Here is a 12,658-nt window from a genome sequence, read left to right on the forward strand (position 1 = left end):
CTGCAGTCTGTCCGAGTATAGGAAGGCGGACTGGCGGTTCAGTACATGTCAGTTCCAAGCTACTATTTTGGCAGTGGGTTGAATGTCATGCCTATCTGTCCGCTGTGCAGCCAGCTCGACGCCAGCATCGGCAGACAGCATTATGCCAAATCTACACATAATTGACAGCTCAGTCAAGGATCTGCAGCTGTTTTATGTAGTGTTATGCTATCAATGTCACAATGACAGAACAAAATTCAATGACTGAACCGCCTGCACTGACCGTGCACGAATTTTGAACCTCAAACTCTGCCAGTGTTTGCAACACATCCACATGGTGTACTGTTTGCAAGTGCAACTACGACCCGTGTATACGTGCGCGTCTGTGCGTGTATTTAGTAGGGGTCATGATAGTGGATGGGCATGAAAGTGATGTTTGCAAGGATGGTAGATCTACTACCTAGTCGGTATGCTCGTATTACTATTACGCTCTCACACTTCAACCCGAGCCACCACACACACATGTTACCAGTACTGCCAACTACTGCCAGTACTGGCGCCGGGTGCATCTTCTTCTACTGCGCGTAGGCAGCACCCTGCTCTGACCTAAAGCGTCTATACAGCCCAACCACATAGTGAAAGAACACTTGTGGTGGGCCCAGGTTTTAGCTCTGCGAGCTGAACGCGGTGCTTCAAAGGCACGTTGGGTAACCTGAGCGACCGCAATGAACACAACGCCGGTCAATTCTCTGACAAAGACATGACGCCAATAAGTTTCTATCTCCTCCTTCGACATGCCCTCATGGCACCACGGAGCGGAGGGAGTGCCATTTTGAACCCAACTAAATTGTAATCTGTAGCTGACCTGTTGGCTTCTGCTTCCAGCCCCTTTCTTCAATTGTGTCCGATCCTTCCCATATCCACATTGCCGTTGGCCTTCATCACACGAATACCATCTCCTATGGCAGTGGATTATCGTATAAAAGGAGAGGAACATGCGTCGTATAGATCAGAAATCGACGATCACCAACCAGCTAGCTTCGAAACCTTTCCCAACCTAGGTCAACATTTGTGAGGTAAGTGTTCTTCTCGAACAGTTGAACGATAACAAAGATATTAGTCCAAACTGGTTGTAGCTATACCAGGTCCTGGTACCACTTACAACAAGCTAGGTGGTGTGCTCGCTGAGCGCTCGTGTAGTCCATGATAGACCAGGTAGACCACGATAGACCAGGTAGACCGTGCATGTCTGTTATGTGAATTGTGATGCCCACTCGTAATCTAACTATCTACACGCATGCTTTGTTGTGGATGAACCCGATTCTGTCGGAGTTTTTTCAGACGACCAGAAACCACCGACTCAGTTCTAGATCCTTGGGAATAGACCTACTGTTTTTGTACACGTATGTTGAATGCATGACATTGTATTCGCTGCGTAGATCTACGTAGCTTCCCCCCCCCCCCCCCCCCCCATTACGGCAGATCCTTTTGTCCTTGACTTGAAGGCCAGGTGGTGAGCCCTCTTGATCTACATTGTATAATTGTCGTTTGAAGACCACTCCAATACCGTAGTACTGTAGACTATAGTAATGTTTCCGAAACCGATCCGAGTACGGAAAGAAGGGCAAGCAACTGGTCAGGCTTTCTGTCAATGCCGATATGCCTTCGTGTACCTCTCTCTGTCTGTTCACCTCTTTTTTAGCCCAAACTGACGAGCCTCACCACATCCGTGCACCATAGCGCTAACAACGACGGCAGCACGCAGTTATACCAATATCAGCGAGAGTGGCGGCATGATCACCACGCTTGTCTTGGCCATCGCCACCCTGGCGCTCGCCTCCAGTGCCCAGGCAGGGGTTAGCGGTAAGCAAACCCCTTAGACTGACGTGCTTTAGGATTCGTGTTATGGTTCGGTCCTTTGATCGACTCTTCCACTTTTACAACAGATCTACATGCCACGTGGCTTCTCTGCACTTCATTTCTGGTTTCTCATCTTCCTCGCTACTCGTTTGGTTCATATTGTGTGAAGTGCGGTTGAGACGCTAAGGCCGGACGAGTACTGAGGCTCTGCCGCTAGCAAGACATTTATGGTCTATGGAAAAAGTGAAGTTTGCTGCACGTCTTGTTCATCAGATCATGCCCCAGTCGGGGAGAGTTGCATGGTTGCTCACAGTCAGTCCAAACTCTTCCGGACATGGAAGACTGATGAGTCAGTGATGACCTGAACCGATATGAAAATTCAACCCAAACGATGGTTAAGATTGGTTCGTGTGTTTTCTGTTCCTTTGGTGCACTTCCCCATGCCACTGTAGATCCTTGCTTTGATAGTCCTTGTCGTCTTGGCCAGTGCTACCTTGGCAGTCTAGGCGAGGCCAAGTGCCTATGCTTCCCAGGAGTGACTGGAGAGCTCTGCGATCAACGTAAGTACAAGTCTATTGTCATGTTTAGATCTACATGTACATGATTGTACACAAGAGAGATTGGAAGCTTTGTCACAACACTGAGTTTCACGTATTCCTACGATCATAAGGCAACCACATGATTGTACACATCAGCAGCTGCACTACTGTACGTCCTCACACGGACCCAATGCTCTTCACAGCCCCTGTGACATCACATGTACACTGACAGGGCTGGCGATTGTAGAAGTGCTTGGCCATGAGGCTGCCCAACCCCCTCCCCCCCCCCCCCCCCACACACACACTACTAATACTGACTACTAAAACTAAAGGGAGCTGTGAATAAGCCATAGTGCAAGTGACAAACGGCTACTGTCAGTGTCACACTTCTTAAAGCATCACTACATCTGTTTTGGCTGATTTGATCATGAAAAAGTAATGATAATTACATCCACATTTTGCTTGTGCAGGCATACGCTGTAGTACACTCTCTGCTCCAGCAAACGGTGCAGTGCGCTCGCGCTGGCCATACGTGAACGGCAGAGCAGCGTTCTCATGTAACACAGGGTATGCGCTGTATGGAAATCACATTCTGACCTGCACTACCACTGGACAATGGAGTGATGCAGCTCCATACTGCAGGCGTAAAGGTAAATGCGTGTGACTATTGTTTCTTGCACCGTGCTCGTCCTTTGTCGTCCGATACTAAAATTCCTGCTGCTGCCTGCTCCTACCTGCTCGATACCTGCTCGGTCAGCGACGATATACAACTCAACATTCTGTTTGGCTGGCCAGCCACCATAGCTCTAGACCATGTGACGAAGATGTGTGTAGGTAGCCATTGTAAATGCATGCAGTCGGTGTGTTTCCATGGTGATGCAGGGTAACGATTGGAGTGCTCAGTCTGTATGCATGCATGCCTTATTGGGGATCAGCATTCATCATTGCCATGCACATGTACATTTCCATACCGTGATAGAACAGAACACTGTTATTGTAGCATCACTACGACACTAGTCAAGTGCTGAGCAGTGGTCTACAGCGACACGTATTCAGTGCGTAAGATACTGTCTTGTCAACTGTACAATAATAAAATATCCGATGTATTTGTGGCGTGGCAGTGTTCTACTTTGAAGTACAATCATGTACATGCATTTCCCGATACTAATATTGGTGACAGCTTGCATGCTAATTTTGTCCAGTGAGTCACCCAGTACCATTTTGTAACTTCTCTCTCTCTCTCTGTATGTCTTTGTATAATATTAAATTTTTAGTAACATGCAGTACTCCACCGGGAATTGAGAATGGAATCGTCCAGGGAACCGGCTCAGGGGTATCGAGCGCTAATCCCAATGGAGCTGGACACTTGGGATTGAGAGCACAGTACCGATGCAACGGTGGATACCGGCTCGTTGGGCAATCGTACCGTACATGTCAGCAGAACGGGCAGTGGAGCGGAGAGAGTCCTCGTTGTGAACCCATTGCAGGTAACCAATAGGCTTCAAGTCGATTGTCAGATAATGGATAAGGCATAATATCGCTGCTTATCATGTGAAATAGCAATGTGCCCATAGCACAGTGCTGTGCCCATACTAAATAGAACTAATGTACCCAGGGAAGAGTGTCATGGCTATGCAGAGATTGCAGACCAGAATTGAGAATGTTGACAATGAGCATTCCCCTCTCCCCCTCCCCCCCCCCCCCCCCCCTTCTTGTTTAAACCATACGCAGGATGTCCATCCTTCGCTATTCCGCGAATGGATTAATCTTGAGGACCCAGTTGAAATATGATCCAGTAACATGTCGGTTCAACTGCTGGTCTAGTAGCGCTGGTCTTGGTTGAACAGTGACTGCATGTTATAGGCATTTGAGCCACATCAGCCCTGTGTTCTCTTCCTATTCACTATAACCAGTGCAATGTGGACCTGCACCCGGTATTGAGAATGGAGGACACCGTGGAACAGGTCCAGGAGTGTCAAGCGAGAATCCAGATGGAGCTAACCAATTGGGAGTCACCATTCAGTACAGTTGTCTGCCTGGCTACCGACTCTTTGGATCCCAACAGCGCACGTGTCAACAGAATGGTCAGTGGAGCGGCCAGCCAGCACGGTGTGTGCCCGCTATAGGTGAGTAACTATTCCGCAGCAGAAAAGGACTTGTGAGTAAACTCATGTCATATTGTGATTGCCCGAAATAGGGCCGAATGCTCCGAAAGCAGCCACAAACACAGCATACCAAAATAATTACTATGGTGCAGATCTGTGTACTGAAAGCTCTTCCAGCAAAACTACTTCACAAATGTTTGATAAGAGAACATGTAAATATGAATATTGGTCCGCTTCATTCTGAATGACAATATCTATAAACTGCTTCTCTTCACTTTGTCCACCAGTTCAATGCGGGCCTGCACCAGGGATTGAAAATGGTGGTCACCGCGGAACAGGATCAGGAGTATCAAGTGAAAATCCAGATGGAGCTAACCAATTGGGAGTCACCATTCGGTACAGTTGTCTGCCTGGTTACCGACTGATTGGATCACAACAGCGCACGTGTCAACAGAATGGTCAGTGGAGCGGCCAGCCAGCACAATGTGTGCCCACTATAGGTGAGTAACTATTCCGCAGCAGAAAAGGACTTGTGAGTAAGCTCATGTCATATTGTGATTGCCCGAAAGCTCTGAAAGCAGCCACAAACACAGCATACCAAAATAATTACTATGGTGCAGATATGTGTACTGAAAGCTCTTCCAGCAAAACCACTTCACAAATGTTTGGTAAGAGAACATGTTGTAAATATGAATATTGATCCGCTTCATTCTGAATGACAATATCTATAAACTGCTTCTCTTCACTTTGTCCACCAGTTCAATGCGGGCCTGCACCAGGGATTGAAAATGGAGGACACGGCGGAACAGGATCAGGAGTGTCGAGTGAGAATCCAGATGGAGCTAACCAATTGGGAGTCACTATTCGGTACAGTTGTCTGCCTGGCTACCGACTCACAGGATCACAACAGCGCACGTGTCAACAGAACGGTCAGTGGAGCGGCCAGCCAGCACAATGTGTACCAGAAGGTAAGTTGAATCAATTGGTAGGCTGGGGATTTTAATGTGCAGAGAGAGCCAGTGGGTGAGGAATTAAGCGATGGAGCATTGAGCAAGAGGGCTAGTGAGTGGATGAGTGAGTGAGGACAGGAGAGAGTGGCTAGCTGGATGCATGAAGAGGGAATGATTCCAATGCCGCGACAAACCTAAGCCGACCTTGGAAAATATATATTTTGTTCAGTCTAGTGTGCATTTGATCTCTGAAGTATCGCAAGGTAGTTCTGCAAATGAAGCCGAACTTCGTTAATCCGTTCTCAGGGTTCTAGTTGCATTACGGCTTCCACGACTAGTGGATGTAAATCATTATTATCTTGGTCAGAGTGGATGATTGGATTGGATGGGATGGATAATCATGCGGAGTGCAACATGTGTGTGCTTCATTATCTGCAGAAACTGGTTGTGTGGATGAATCTGGAAAGAGACGAACCGAGGGCTCTAGTTGGATGGTAGCCTCCGGTTTTACGGGATGTCAGCAATGCTATTGTCAGCCGCAGCTTGGTACAGTTCGATGTGCTGATCTGGCGCTTGATTGCCACTTTTCACCGCCATGCTCGGAAGACTTTGATTATGTGCCTCCTGCCAACTCCTGTGTATGTTTCACATGCCGCCCAAAGGAAGGTATGTGAAAAAACGCTTGCCGGTGCATACACGTATGCTGTGCTGGTGGTCTGTTTGTCAATACACAGGTCAGAATGCCAATATGTATGTGCACCGTATATCCCAGAACATATGAACCGGCCCAAGTGTTACTATAAATACTTGTGTGTTTCCGCTTTGACCACCCCCCCCCCCCAAAAAAAAACAAAAAAATGTGTCTTCATGTAGATATTGATCATGTTACTGTAGAGTCAATCATGTGCAAAATCTGAAACAAATCTAACGGTGGACCAGGTGGGGCAATCCTAAATCCGAATGCAATTATTTTGCCCTACCTTTCGTTTGCAATTCAAATGATCAGCTAAAACCTACTACCCACTGCACTGGGTTAGACAGTTTAGATTAGAATGCCGTCAGACTACGCTGAACTGGGCTTTGATTGCCAGAATACAAACTGTGTCTGTTTCTTGATTTTGTCCCAGTTGTCCAGTGCCCTCAGTTTACACCGATTGCAAATGGTGGTTTGACTCTAAGCAGTCGACGAGTGGGTGCGACTGCCCGGTTCCGATGTCTTCCTGGTTTCACACTTCAAGGGTCAGCCGAACGTACATGCCAGGCTAACGGAGAATGGGATGGAGAAGACGCAACTTGTGTGCGTAAGTTCCCGTTACGGAAGCATAATATAAGGATAATGTACCATCCTCTAATCCATCTAATGTAATATTAGTTTCAGGTCCTCCCAATGAGGTGCGGCGAAGAGTGCCTAAGCCGGCTGCACAAAGGACCATACAAATGTTGCCTTTATGTACGGGTGGTCTTGTTATCCAGGGTCATTTGACTGGATATGACTTGCCTCAGTCTTGGTTGTAGTGATCCTCTGGACAGATAGTCGGCTTCTCAGAGTAATCACCTTGACCGAGGTTTTACTACCCCGCTATTATTCATCATTTTCGGACATTTGAAACTGATATTGGTCTGTATGGTGTTCTATTATCAGATTCTACAGAAACTGTTTGTGTGGATGAATCTGGAGAGAGACATGCCGAGGGCTCTAGTTGGACGGCGGCGTCTGGTTTTACGGGATGTCAGCAATGCTATTGTCAGCTTGGCGCAGCTCGATGTGCTCGTATAGCGCTTGATTGCCACTTTTCACCGCCATGCTCGGAAGACTTTGACCGTGTTCCTCCTGCCAACTCCTGTGTATGTTTCACATGCCGCCCAAAAGAAGGTACTAGTATGAGATTACACCGCATGTACATACTGTATTTTACTGGCTATAAGTCGGCCTCCGTGTAAGACCTAAAACCATTCATGGTTCGCTTCAGACTCACTGAGTTAGACTGAGTTTTCAGCATCCGTTGGAATGCCACTGTAATAGGACCCTGCAAAGATCAAAACAGTGGCAGTTGACTAGATCGGCCCACCAGCAAAGTGGTAAAAAACCAAAAACCATCTCCCACTAGCCTGCCTGCCTAAACATGGACCGGTGAAAACTCACTGGCACATGCACCCCACTACCGGAGTATGTTGATATTCAGCACATGCACCCCACTACTGGAGTATGTTGACGGATTACTTGTATACTGTAAAAGCCATAATATATAACGAAGTGCTAACTCTAACAAGTTAACGACGAGAAAGCTGTCGTTAAAATAGAAATCGTTATGCAGAAATCGATACATATACTGTCCTATTGAGCGTTGAGAATGGGTAAGAATCGTTACCTTTGGTACACGTAAACTAGTCAATTTTGGGAATCGCTATATGCGCCTCGTTAGAATAATGGCTTTTACAGCATCAAGTACATGCACTGGTCTGAATACTAGTATGACAGTATGTACATTGTACATGTATAGGAACACGTGAACTGGCCCAGTGCCGGCTACTATGCCAACACGTGTGCGTGTGTGTGTGTGTGTGTGTGTGTGTTTCAGCATGGATAGCTTTGTATTGCACTTCATTCTTGCATGTAACTCCAGCATCACCGTCAATCCGAAAATTTCTACTCCTCCCCAGAACATGTGTTCATGTCAATATCATGTTTATGTTTAGTCAATCCTTTTATGTATAGTCCATAGAGAGCTGCACATGCTGCCATTATTATAGTCAACCCTGTGCAAAAAAAAGAATTTAAAAATGCTCAGACAGCCTCTTAATGCAGGCCAGGCGATTTTGACGATCTTCAATGACTATATTTTGCCTCGACATTAGTTTGCAATTCTACATATCGATGAAAAACAACCCACTGCACTGCATCAGACTGTAGTTAGAATACTTTAGTGTGATTTCCAATATACAAACTGTGTTTGTTTCTGAATTTCCTCACAGCTCTCCAATGCCCTCAGTTCACACGCATTGCAAACGGCGGTTTGACTTTAACAAGCCGACGAGTGGGTGCGACTGCCCGGTTCCAATGTCTTCTTGGTTTCACACTGCAAGGGTCAGCCGAACGTACATGCCAGGCTAACGGAGAATGGGATGGAGAAGACGCAACTTGTGTGCGTAAGTTCCCGCTACGGAAGCATAATATAAGGATAATGTACCATTCTCTAATCCATCTAATGTAATATTAGTTTCAGGTCCTCCCAATGAGGTGCGGCGAAGAGTGCCTAAGCCGGCTGCACAAAGGACCATACAAATGTTGCCTTTATGTACGGGTGGTCTTGTTATCCAGGGTCATTTGACTGGATATGACTTGCCTCAGTCTTGGTTGTAGTGATCCTCTGGACAGATAGTCGGCTTCTCAGAGTAATCACCTTGACCGAGGTTTTACTACCCCGCTATTATTCATCATTTTCGGACTGATTTGAAACTGATATTGGTCTGTATGGTGTTCTATTATCAGGTTCTACAGAAACTGTTTGTGTGGATGAATCTGGAGAGAGACATGCTGAGGGCTCTAGTTGGATGGTGGCGTCTGGTTTTACGGGATGTCAGGAATGCTATTGTCAGCTTGGCGCAGTTCGATGTGCTCGTATAGCGCTTGATTGCGCCTTTTCACCGCCATGCTCGGAAGACTTTGACCGTGTGCCTCCTGCCAACTCCTGTGTATGTTTCACATGCCGCCCAAAAGAAGGTACTAGTATGTGATTACACCGCATGTACATACTGTATTTTACTGGCTATAAGTCGACCTCCGTGTAAGACCTAAAACCATTCATGGTTCGCTTCAGACTCACTGAGTTAGACTGAGTTTTCAGCATCCGTTGGAATGCCACTGTAATAGGATGCTGCAAAAATCACAATTTAATGCAGCTCCTAAAGCAGTGGCAGTTGACTAGATCGGCCCACCAGCAAAGTGGTAAAAGACCAAAAACCATCCCACTAGCCTGCCTGCCTAAACATCAACCGGTCAAAACTCAGCACATGCACCCCACTACTGGAGTATGTTGATATTCAGTGCATGTACCCCACTACTGGAGTATGTTGATATTCAGTGCATGCACCCCGGCACTACCGGAGTATGTTGATATTCAGTGCATGCACCCCGGCACTACCGGAGTATGTTGACGGACTACTTGTATACTGTAAAATGACAGTATGTACATTGTACATGTATAGGAACACGTGAACCGGCCCAGTGCCGGCTACTATGCCAACACGTGTGCGTGTGTGTGTTTCAGCGTGGATAGCTTTGCATTGCACTTCATTCTTGCATGTAACTCCAGCATCACCGTCAATCCGAAAATTTCTACTCCTCCCCAGAACATGTGTTCATGTCAATATCATGTTTATGTTTAGTCAATCCTCTTATGTATAGTCCATAGAGAGCTGCACATGCTGCCATTATTACAGTCAACCCTGTGCAAAAAAAAGAATAATTATTTAAAAATGCTCAGACAGCCTCTTAATGCAGGCCCGGCAATTTTGAAGATCTTCAATGACTATATTTTGCCTCGACATTAGTTTGCAATTCTACATATCGATGAAAAACAACCCACTGCACTGCATCAGACTGTAGTTAGAATACTTGCGTGATTTCCAATATACAAACTGTGTTTGTTTCTGAATTTCCTCACAGCTCTTCAATGCCCTCAGTTTACATCCATTAGCAATGGTGGTTTGGGTCTATCAAGTCGGCGAGTGGGTGCGACTGCCCGGTTCCAATGTCTTCCTGGTTTCACACTTCAAGGGTCAGCCGAACGTACATGCCAGGCTAACGGAGAGTGGGATGGAGAAGATGTGACATGTGTGCGTAAGTTCCTGTTGTAAGACCGCAGAGTAAAGGTCTTTAGCTGCCATTTGCCTATTCTACCAGAGAGCAGATATGTGCCCTATCGTATGGATGCTAATGACTGATGACCAAGATTGGATAGTGGAAACATGTACGGAGTTTAAAAAATAAAAAATAAAAAACTTGCCTTAACCCCTTCCTGTTCTCTATTATGTACTTCTTTGTACTGTGTTTGGGCTTCAGGCAACAATGGCTGCCAAGACACATTAGGAAAGACTCATGCTGCGGGTTCCTCCTGGCTCATGGCTAATAGAGGCTGCCATTCGTGCCAGTGCCATAATGGCCAGGCAAGGTGCAACCAACTGATCATCGACTGCCAACTTCTACCGCCCTGCCAGGAAGGTTACGAAACTGTTCCAGCTGCTGACGCCTGCGAATGCCAGTCTTGTCGACCACGCCAAGGTAAAAAAAAAAAAAGAAGCTGAAAACCTTTGTCTGGATTATGCCGTTCGTTTCGAGTTTCCTAAAGAGCGTGCATGTCCACCCAATGGTCCTGCCAGACTGAGACACCATACAACTGTAGATAGGTGAAGTACACCACAGGAGCAACACTTCATACTGATGAATTGTGGCATCGACAGCTGCATGAAGTCGAGGTACCGTAAAAGCCTGTGTATAGACCCAGGGCGTATAGAATAGCAGCCTCGATTTCCTGGGCGTATACAAGAGCACGGGCGTTATTTTGGAACCGGGCGTATACTTGGAATAGGGATAGCAGTAAGTATTGGGTATCATTACCTGTACATGTACTGGTGTTTCCGGCATACCTGGGCGTATACATGGCCGTGGGCGCTATTTTGAAACAAAAGTGTTGACTTCCCCTGACTGGGCGTGTAGGCGTTATTGTGAGTGGGCGTATACAGGGGCTTTTACGGTAGTAGCGTTCAGTAGCCGAGGCACGCCAACACAGAACAGCCTGATTCTCATCTATTCCAAACTGATCTCTGTCTAATCTAGAATGTACTTGGCGAGCCCGTACATTCAAATGTATAAAAATGTCAATGGAAGAAACAATACTGAGACGATATCAATGGTAAAAGGCACCGTACAACAATGATTGCCATCGGACCATGTTGTCTATTCAGAGACCCAAAGTGGTGTCAGATAAATACCTTTACCAAAGTGGTGTCAGATAACTACCTTTACCAAAGTGGTGTCAGATTACTACCTTTACCAAAGTGGTGTCAGATTACTACCTTTCAAATCCCTTACTATACATACATTACCACCTGAACTTTAACCTCAGTCATGTGTTAGTGGTATCCCGGGTGTTAGCGGCCACCGCGTGAGTTCTCTGGGGAACGAAGACAACAATTTACTGTTTATGTTGTATGTTTTCTGGCTCTCTGTAGAGGTGAGATGCCCGCCATTCCAATCCGTCCAGCCTGGCCTGGGAGTGCAGATGAACAGTAATAGGGTCGGTGCTGTTGCCAGGTTCAGCTGCGCACGATTCTACGGCCTATTGGGCTCTGAAGAGCGTGTGTGCCAAGCCAACGGGCAATGGGATGGAGAAGAAACCAGATGTGTCCCTACATAAGCGTCACACCGTACCTTCAAATCAACTCGGATCTTCTTTTCACATGCCACGAAAGATTTGTATGAATAGCCAGTCACGGTGTGACGTTCATTTCATGTTACGTTGTATGTAATCCATGCACTGTCATGTGAGTGTTGCACAGATACATCCTGCATGTGCACGTCACTGTGGAACATGTGATCATGCTATACCTTCTGTGCTGCTTTCCGCCATGGGTGCATATCTGAAATACTTCTCCTGCAATTAATGTCAGTTCTCTCATCTCTGCACTGTCTATATCCTGAAACAATCCCCTTGCTCGCTGCTCTCAAGCTCCTACTTCAAACCAGCTGCTACACTCCCCATCTAGTCCAGATATCTTCTCTCCAGTATGTTATGATGTACTTCTACCATAGCATCACCTTCTTTATCCTTCCCCTTGGGTCCCATTTTGGAACATCATGTTGAATCTGTTTTATCCGTTCGGTGTGCCTCTGGCGTCTTTTGAAACTTGAAAATGTACTCTGACAAAATATACTCTGACATTATCTTGGTTGGTGTGAACTGCCTCTATTGTGCCTGGGACTTGCACATTGGTGCAGGCCTTGCACTCAGTGATTAATAGTTGAAACTAACTTGAATAAGTGGCAAGACTTTGTGCCACCTTCCGGTTCCGGTCCAACGGACACAATGATTATAATAATATTACGAGTAAACAATCATTCCGAATCACGGTAGTGATAGAATAATACCAAGCAGAAGATCACGTACTTGAATACAAGCATAATTTAGATCTACTGCATAATGGTGTCAGTCCGACTGAGTGTACA

The 12,658-nt window shown here is 46.3% G+C and overlaps 1 protein-coding gene across 1 annotated transcript; it reads left to right on the top strand.

The window, feature by feature from the left end:
* Window positions 1–1,685: 1,685 nt before the first annotated feature.
* Window positions 1,686–12,368, top strand: LOC135805854 (sushi, von Willebrand factor type A, EGF and pentraxin domain-containing protein 1-like). Its single transcript, XM_065319972.1, has 15 exons — window positions 1,686–1,842; window positions 2,292–2,399; window positions 2,849–3,028; window positions 3,653–3,865; window positions 4,292–4,504; window positions 4,771–4,983; window positions 5,242–5,451; window positions 5,872–6,099; window positions 6,561–6,734; window positions 7,076–7,306; window positions 8,407–8,580; window positions 8,924–9,154; window positions 10,100–10,273; window positions 10,496–10,714; window positions 11,665–12,368. Exons 1-15 carry the CDS (start codon window positions 1,773–1,775, stop codon window positions 11,847–11,849), a joined length of 2,823 nt encoding a protein of 940 aa, XP_065176044.1. The 5' UTR covers window positions 1,686–1,772; the 3' UTR covers window positions 11,850–12,368.
* The last annotated feature ends 290 nt before the right edge of the window (window positions 12,369–12,658 follow it).

Source organism: Sycon ciliatum, chromosome 1 (genome assembly GCF_964019385.1).
Source record: "Sycon ciliatum chromosome 1, ocSycCili1.1, whole genome shotgun sequence".
Classification (NCBI taxonomy): Eukaryota; Metazoa; Porifera; class Calcarea; order Leucosolenida; family Sycettidae; genus Sycon; species Sycon ciliatum.